The sequence below is a fragment of the Myotis brandtii genome, unplaced genomic scaffold (genome assembly GCF_000412655.1).
Source record: "Myotis brandtii unplaced genomic scaffold, ASM41265v1 scaffold435, whole genome shotgun sequence".
Taxonomy (NCBI): domain Eukaryota; kingdom Metazoa; phylum Chordata; class Mammalia; order Chiroptera; family Vespertilionidae; genus Myotis; species Myotis brandtii.
The window spans coordinates 213,897-222,993 of NW_005366635.1; the positions used below are offsets into that span (position 1 = coordinate 213,897).

A 9,097-nucleotide genomic window follows, 5' to 3' on the forward strand; every position below is an offset into this window, starting at 1 on the left:
CATGCCCTTGACTGGAATCGAACCCGGGACCCCCTGGTCCACAGGCTGACACTCTATCCACTGAGCCAAACCGGCCAGGGCAGCTGTTAGCATTTTATTCGACGTGACAGGCCTTACCAGGGCGCTCTAGTGAGATTTATGTCTTGAGTGCGAGGAGAAATGCACGTCTAAAATAGCTCCAGTCGAAGGACTCTAAAAGTGGTGTCTCCTTGGCTGTCTGTCATATTTTGCCTGAGTGCAATCTGGGTAATACATCAGTCTGGGTTTTAGAGTCAGGACTTTAAAAATAGTGGCAGTGTCTTTTTGCTCATAAGGTTGAGCGAAGAATCTCTCAGACCCCCTGTGAGTCACCTCCTCTAACGCAGACAGGAGGTGCGGGGGGAAAACACTGCTCGGTTGAATGAACTGCTCATCCACCAAGAAAATTGAGGTTCTGTGATGCCAATCACATCTGACTATGTCTGCTCTTTTAAAATCAGATCTCACTAATTATTCCTTCGGAGCAAAACGATTGCCCGCCCGGCCGGTGTGGCTCAGAGGTTGAGCATCCACCTATGGACCAGGAGGTCACGGCTCGATGCCGGTCAAGGGCACAGGCCCGGGTTGCCGGCTCCATCCCCAGTAGGGAGCGTGCAAGAGGCAGCCGATCAGTAATTCTGTCTCATCATCTATGTTTCTGTCTCTCTCTCTCTCTCTCCCTCTGCCTTCCTCTCTCTGAAATCAATAAAAACGTATTTTTTTAAAAAAATATATGTATTTTCTAGTTGCAGATTCCTCCTCCTCTCCCCCTCTCTTTCCCCCTCTGCATTCTCTTGTGAGAAGGAGAGGTTTTAACCCTTTGTTCTCAAGGTAAGGTCTTGCTACGTATGGCCTGCAAAGCTTTTTGGTTTTTAAAAAAATACATGTTTTTATTGATTTCAGAGAGGAAGGGAGAGGGAGAGAGAGAGAAACATCAATGATGAGAGAGAATCATGGATCGGCTGCCTCCTGCACGCCCTCTACTGGGGGTTGAGCCTGCAACCCGGGCATGTGCCCTTGACCCAAATCGAACCTGGGACCCTTCAGTCCGCAGGCCGACGCTCTATCCCAGCCGTGGGCAAACTACGGCCCGCGGGCCAGATCCAGCCTGTTTGAAATGAATAAAACTAAAAAAATAAAAGACCGTACCCTTTTATGTAATGATGTTTACTTTGAATTTATATTCGTTCACACAAACACTCCATCCATGCTTTTGTTCCGGCCCTCCGGTCCAGTTTAAGAACCCATTGTGGCCCTCGAGTCAAAAAGTTTGCCCACCCCTGCTCTATCCACTGAGCCACACTGGCCAGGGCTTTTCGGCTTTAATTCTCCTGCCTCAGTTTCCCTGTTCCACTTGTCCGGGAACTTGCCTAGCTTTTCACTGTCCTACAACAGCAGGTCCAGGGTCAGGTCCTGGGGCGCGGCTGGCAGCCCCTCACTCTCATCCCCACAGTGGGACGCCATCATTGGGCAGACCTCTGTGCCAGGGGAGGGGTCTGCTGAGCCTGTTCTCCTGGGGTCGGGAAAGAGCCGGCTTTGCCGAATTTGCGGAGAAGAACGGCGCCTCGAGGGCGCGGGCATGGTCCCTCCGTTTATCTTACTCGGCTCAGGAGCCGGCAATATGTTATTCGGCTCTTTTGGATGTTCCTTGGGGGCTGTGTGTATTCCTGCCGGGGTGATTTATTCTCTTTTGTGTTTCTGTCTACTGTTTGTTTTTCCGCTTTGTTCTTTATTGAAATTTTATGTAAAAATTAATAGGCTTTTAATATCACCCATCATTCAGTCACATTTCCCCCGGGAAACGATGTCCCCTGGCATTCCACTGACTTAGGAAAATATTTGTGTTCTCTGATTGCTTTGGTTTAATCATGCCGATTCCTTTGTGCCGGAATGCTAATTTGCTTATTACAATTTGAAATGGCTTTTGGGAAGTGATCTCGAAATTGAAGTTTCTGTCAACCACCCTGAGAATGGCTGCCACGGGCCGCGGCGTCCTGAAGAAGAAGAAACCACAAAAACGCGGGGCACGGGAAGGCGTCCATCGTTGCGCGCGAGAGTGGAGCCTTCCGGATGGTCCCTGCTTTAAACGTTTGGTTTCCGAACCCGGGGAGGCGGCCTGACCACGGAACCGTGTCTGTTGCAGGGGACTATGTCATCATGACCATCTACTTCGAGCTGAGCCGGCGCATGGGGTACTTCACCATTCAGACGTACATCCCCTGCATCCTGACCGTGGTCCTGTCCTGGGTGTCATTCTGGATCAAGAAAGACGCCACACCAGCGAGAACAGCACTAGGTGAGCATCAGACACACACACACACACACACACACACACACACACTCTCTCTCTCTCTCTCTCTCTCTCCTCCGTGTCGCGTCACTTAACGCAGAGGATTCAGAAACAGACTTTCCGCGAAGGAGAGCTCACGTCACTGACCTCATCTGAGGGCTCCCTGACCTGCGCTTACGTTCTCGAATGTAGCCAAGGGAGATGATTCTTTCTGACAGGAGAATTCCACGTGGACCCTTCAGTGACGGTGGGGTTAGGAAGTCAAAGAAATCTCCAGTGTGGACCCACGTGCATGAAATAGCCCAGGTCAGCCCATACTCAGTATTATTAATGAACGCATCCATCCGTAAATGAGTCGCATTCTGTGCAAAGCATGCATCTAAATGCCGGAGAAGCCAGCAGAGATGAGCAAGGTACAGCTTTGCCCTTAAGGAGCTCACAACGGCCCGGCTGGCGTGGCCCAGGGGTTGAGCGTCGATCTATGAACCAAGAGGTCACAGTTCATTCGATTCTCGGTCGGGGCACATGCCCAGGTTGCGGGCTCCATCCCCGGTGTGGGGCGTGCAGGAGGCAGCTGATTCATGATTCTCATCATGGATGTTTCTCTCTCTCTCTCCCTCTCCCTTCCTCTCTGAAATCAATAAAAATATTTTTAAAAATAATAATCAAGTAAAAATAAAACACGGTGTTGGGGTGGAGGGATGCCAGCGTGGCTCCTTTTACCCCTGGGCCCTGTCCCCATGCAGGCATCACCACGGTGCTGACCATGACCACGCTCAGCACTATCGCCAGGAACTCGCTGCCCCGCGTGTCCTATGTGACCGCCATGGACCTCTTCGTGACCGTGTGCTTCCTGTTCGTCTTCGCTGCTCTGATGGAGTATGCCACCCTCAACTACTACTCCAGCTGTCGGAAACCAGCCATCACGAAGAAGAAAACATCAGTGAGTTCCAGGAGCAAAGATTTGGGGGCGCGGGGGGAAGGCAGTGGGAGGGTAGTTTGAGATAAATGATCTATATTCCTAAGGATCTTATGCAACATGATATAAATAGCTAACTCAACAAGCCTGTAAGTCCAGCCAGTGTTGCACAGTGATAGGTTGAGCATCGACCTATGAACTAGGAGGTCACAGTTCGATTCCCGATCAGGGCACATGCCCGGGTTGCAGACTCGATCCTCACTGTGGGGCATGCAGGAGGCAACCGATCTATGATCCTCTTTCATCATTGATGTTTCTGTCTCTCCCCCTCTCCCTTCATTTTTGAAATCAATAAAGATATATTTTTTAAAAAATTGTTCTTAATGAGGGGATGTACGATGCAGATGTTCACAACAGTTTTGTAATTACTGTTTCTGCTTCTCTCACAGTTATTGCGTCCAGACTCCTCAAGGTGGATCCATGAGCGGATAACCCTGCAGGCCCCCTCCGTATGTATAGCGTTGCAGGTGCAAATGTTTCTGCCAACTCTTACTAAAGTGAGATAGACTGATAGGTTACTGCTTATGTGTTGAAGAACAATGCACATCCTCCCTTCGAAATGTATTTACAAAAAAAAAAGCGTTTACTTTTGTTGTTGTTGTTGTTCATCCTTACCTGAGGACATTTTTCCCTTTTAAGAGAGAGAGTGGAAGGGAGAGAGACAGAGGGTGAAACATCTATGTGAGAGAGACACATCGATTGTTGCCTCCCGCATGCATATGGCAGTGTGTTTACTTAAATATATATATATATATATCCCACTTAGAAATTTTGGAAGATAAAGGGAAAAAAATGAATCATAATCCTTCTACCCAGGGATTAGCACATAACATCCATACTCCTGTTTTTGGAACTCACATTTATGAACAAGCTTCTGTGTCATGAACATTGTTTTTAAATTTTTATTTTTCAAATGTAGTTGACCTTCAGTATCATTTTATATTAGTTTCAGGTGGACAGCAAAGTGGTTAGATAATTATATAATTTATGAAGTGAACCCCTGATAATTTAAGTACCCACCTGGCAGCATATATAGTTATTACAATACTAGTAGCCCTGTGCGCGAACCTGTGCACCAGTAGCTCGCGGCTGCCCTCCTGTAGCTCCCCCCGTCCCCCCTCATAGCTTGCTGCCCTGCCCCCTCCTGTAGCTCTCTGCCACCTGCGTGTAGCTCACTGCCCCACCCTCCTGCTGATCCGGTCATGATGCGGTCAGTCGTGACACATCATGGTGTAACGACCATTTGCATATTGCATCTTTATTATATAGGATTACTGACGATATTCGCCAAGCTGTACTTTACATCCCCATGTAACTATTCTGTAATTACCAATTTGTACTTGTTAATCCCTTCCCCTTTCTGACTCCACCTCCCTAAACCCCATCCCACCTTGCAACCATCAATCTGGTCTCTGTATCTCTGTCTCTCTCTGTTGTATCTCCGTCTCTCTCTGTTCTGTTTGTGCATTTATTTTGTGGTTTTGTGTGTGTGTGTTTTTTTCAGATTCCAAATATAAATGAAATCATAGGGTATTTGTCTTTCTCTGTCTGACTTATTTCACTTTGCATAACACCCTCTAGGTCAGTGGTCGCCAACCAGTGGTCCGTGAGGTCCGAAAGGTTGGTGACCGCTGCTCTAGGTCCATCCATGCTGTTGTAAGATTTCATCCTTTTTTTTTTTTTTAAGACCGAGGATTCCATTGTCTTACAATTATTATTTTTTCAATTGATTTCAGAGAGAGGAAGGGAGAGGGAGAAAGGGATGGAAACATCCATGAGAGAGAATCATCAATCGGCTGCTTGCTGCACGCCCCGTACTGGGGGTCGAGCCCGCAACCCGGGCATGTGCCCGACTGTGACCTCCTGGGCCATAGGGCCACACTCAAAACCACTGGGCCACACCGGCCGGGCATGCACCGAGCTGTTTCTTGCATTCGATTTGCAAAAACTGAATCCTCAGACTGAGCTCTCCAGTGCAGCGAGGCGGGGGAGGGGGACCCGTGCCTGTTGCTCGATTCCTCTTGCCTGTTCTCCGTGACTGTGGTGCCGTCCTTGTCGCCCCGCAGAACTATTTCCTCCTGGACGTGCGGCCCCCTCCGCCCGCGATGGTCACCTTCAACAACGCCCTGTACTGGCAGGAACTGGAGGAGACCTGCGTCTACGAGTGTCTGGACGGCAAGGACTGTCAGAGTTTCTTCTGCTGCTACGAAGAGTGCAAATCCGGGTCCTGGAGGAAAGGGCGCATCCACATAGACATCTCGGAGCTGGACGCCTACTCCCGCGTCTTCTTCCCCACGTCGTTCCTGCTCTTCAACTTGGTCTACTGGGTCGGGTACCTGTACCTCTGAGCGTTGCTGGCGGTGATGAGGGACGCGTGCCAGGCTCCCCTCGCTCCCTGCCGCCCTCCCAGGCCCCTAGTGACCGATCGATCGATCGGAGTAGCAAGGAGGGCGCGGCTCGGTTTACCTGCCCTCACACCTCACCCCACCTCTGAGCAGTGTGGGAGAACACGGCAAATATCATTATGTGTTTCACCCTCACATGCGCGCGCGTGCACACACACACACACACACACACACTGGGTTTTCAAGGGACATTCTTGCTAATCCCCTCCTGAACCTGCAGCTTGGTGATGTTCATGAACGGTTCTGGGGATGTTGGAAGTGGCTGTCGATGATCCTTTCAAAGAAATCTCTTCACACACGCAAGCAGATGTCTGAGACGCTCTCTCGGACCCCGACCGACCGCCGGCTCTTTCCTTTGTCACCCATGGGTGTGGGGTGACCTCGGGGCAGCCCGGGTTCCAGTGTGAACGGGGGTGAGTTTCGAACCCGTTTCCCCTCTCTGTGGCCTGTTTTGCTCCGGCACCATCGCGGTTAGCTGCCATTCCTTTGGGGAGGGGGTACATGCATCATCCCGAGGTTTCCCGTGGAGGAAACAATCGGATTTTCAAGGGTTTTCATGTGGCTGAGGTCAACGATGTTGATGATGGCTGAGCATCAGAAGGTCATCGCTTTATTGCAGACCACTGGGAGTCGGGGCGTCCCAGCCGTGGGGTCTTGGGCTGGTCGGCTTGCGTCCGCGTTGTGCCCGGGGTCCTGTTTGATTGGACCGCTCGGGGCAACCCCGGAACGTGTGTCCTGCGGCTGCTCTGCTAACACGCTTTGACGATCATCTCCATCTTTCCAAGCAACGCACACACCATGCCCACGCCTTTGTCTCAAACGTGTTTCCCAGCGTGTGAACGAAATGTAGATACAATTTTAAACATTTTCTTAGTGCATATTAACTTCCAAGTCGGATCACTTCAGATGCCAAAAAAAAAAGGAAACGGCTGTCTTTAGTGATATATTTTGATGCACAAAAAATGCTTTTATACTTTGAAATATGGATACCTAGCAAAAGCCCAAAGAAACGATTCCCTGAAATTATTACTCTTTTGATATTTTTATAACAAAACCAACTCGCTTCGTGATGTTAGTTGTTTGTTTGTTTTTAGGGGTTTTTTTTTTCCACTGGATGCCCGTGTGTACTTCCCAAGATGCTTTCGAAGCTCCCACCATGTACAGGAAAACAAAAAAGCAAAGGGCCTACCAGCTGGTTAATTTCCATACTAAAATTTTAGGACCAGAATCTCTGTGCTTCTCGCCCAGAAAGTTGAATTAATTCTATTGGCAGGCATAGGATTTTAGCTTAGTGATCTATTGGACGTATTGTTGTGTCTCAGAAGAAAGAAAAGATAAACCATGATGCAGAGAAAATACAGAAAAGTGCTGATTCCACACCATTTATTGGGTGCTGACCAGACCCGGAAGGGGATGGGAGGGGAAGAGGCCCAGAAGGTTGTCATAGAGGAATCTGTCTGTTTTGATGAACGTCACTGCCTATCCAGGGAGTGAAAATCTAAGGGTGTAGGATCACCCAGTGTCCAAGGGTTAGGTCTGTGGTGTGAGGCACTCAAGCCCCATAGACCGCAAGCCAGTTGGCTTCTACTTAGCAAATCCAGTTTTAAAAGTAAGTTGATAAATGTTTGCAGAGAAACTGGCGGGATCTCTTGGCTTCGATAAAAATTCTGCTCTTTTGAGAATTTCACCTGTCGGTGGATCCACCACCTCCCACGCCCCGGTGGCCGGGCGGGACGTCAGCATGTCCCACCAGAGTGCCGAGCACCCAGGGAAGGCGGGCCCGAGGCTGGTCCTCTTCCAACACAGTTGCCAATGTCACGGATTTATCATTCCTCACAGTGTGAAGGGTTTCAACCTATTGCACCTTCAAAGAAGTTCTGGAGGGAATGGAATTTTCCAGTGAAACTCTTCTTGGGAGGAAAAGAGCCGACGAGCATTTTTTTTTATCACATAGACCTGACCCAATTTTACCTTTAAAAAAATTGTTTTTACGGATGCCTCTCCTTTCAAAGCCACGCAAGACCCGGGCGTTGTTGGCGATGCTCATGAAATTATGCTCTTTGGCCGTGCAGACCAATAACCTCCGTTTGCGTCCCCCAGCCTGCCGGTTCACACATGGTTCCTTTTCCATGAAGGAGCGCCTTCATCTCAACAGTGTCCAATTGACGTTCACGCGTTGAGCATGAACTAGATTCCTGCACCAACAGCAATGCACGCTCAGGGCTGACTTCAAGGGGCTGACCCACCCCGGGGACCATGCCCCTGCCTGGTCCTCAGCAGGCTTCCCACTCGAGTTCTCCTTACCCATCTCCACGCCCGAGACATGGAGGTCTTCAGTCCACGGTGGAGGAGAATGGCGTGCAGCTAAGACGGGGGTGGAGCTGGGAGCGTGCCTGTTCGTGTCAGGGTGTGTGCGTTCACCTGGAGGGCACGGGAGAGCGTGAGGAACACAAGTCCCTGGTGGAAGGGCCATCCTTTGGCACCCGTGTGGTCAGCAGGATACGCGTGGGGCCCACGGTGATGCTGTTCCACACAGACCCAACACCCTTCCAGCCCACGGCTTGCTTCGCGTGGGGGATCGGGAAACGTTTTCGGGTGGCCGTGCGGCCGCTCGGGGAAGGTGTCGGGGTGGCCTCCACCCAGAGGGGCTCCCGGTGGTCCTCGCTCGCAGAAGGACCCTCCGTCGAGGAGGCGCCTGTTCTGCGTTTTGACAAGGGTTTCTCCCTCCTGACCACTGTGGTTCGCACGTACATCTGTGACTGTCTCTATTTTAAGTTGCCTCCGGGCCGAGAGGGAGAGAGAGGAAAGGGCATTTCGCACGAATGCCCTTCAGAGCCGAGAAAGTTCCACTTTCTGCCCAGTCTCAACACCAAGGACCAGAAGATGGTCAGATGCTAAGACAAGATCACGCTACTCTTACTCTGAACCCAGCAAATACTGCCCCCAGTTAACCCAACATATGCCTTAAAGAGAACACATTCGGCTCAAATAGTACACGTCCTGTAGACGTTCCACGCCCCACGGACACCTGTGTTTCACACCAGGCTTTATGTCTTATTTGCAAGAGGATGGAGACAAGATTTCATCGCCACCATCACCACCACAACCATCATCATCATCATCATTACCATCTTCATCACCACCATCTTCACCATCACCACCACCATCTTAACCATCACCATCACCACCATCTTCATCACCATCCATCTTCACCATCAGCGGCAGCATCACCATCTTCACCATCAGCGGCAGCATCACCATCATCATCATCATCCGTATCCTTTTCGTGGTCCATCCTATTCCGTAACTATTGAGTCAGCAGAAAGGCTTCATGTCCTTTCCCAACCATAAAAAAAAAAAAAAAAAAATTAGGACTTACACGAAGGAGAAAATGGAACTTGCATC

At 50.0% G+C, this 9,097-nt stretch overlaps 1 protein-coding gene across 1 annotated transcript in view; it reads left to right on the forward strand.

Moving 5' to 3' along the window:
- The window catches only part of GABRG3 (gamma-aminobutyric acid (GABA) A receptor, gamma 3), a 49,311-nt gene extending 40,462 nt beyond the window's left edge, over positions 1 to 8,849 (forward strand). The window contains 4 exon segments of the mRNA XM_005874385.2: positions 2,162 to 2,314; positions 3,055 to 3,251; positions 3,677 to 3,736; positions 5,354 to 8,849. Of these exon segments, the coding sequence (XP_005874447.1) occupies positions 2,162 to 2,314; positions 3,055 to 3,251; positions 3,677 to 3,736; positions 5,354 to 5,635 (692 nt within the window). The 3' untranslated portion in view covers positions 5,636 to 8,849.
- Positions 8,850 to 9,097: the final 248 nt, after the last annotated feature.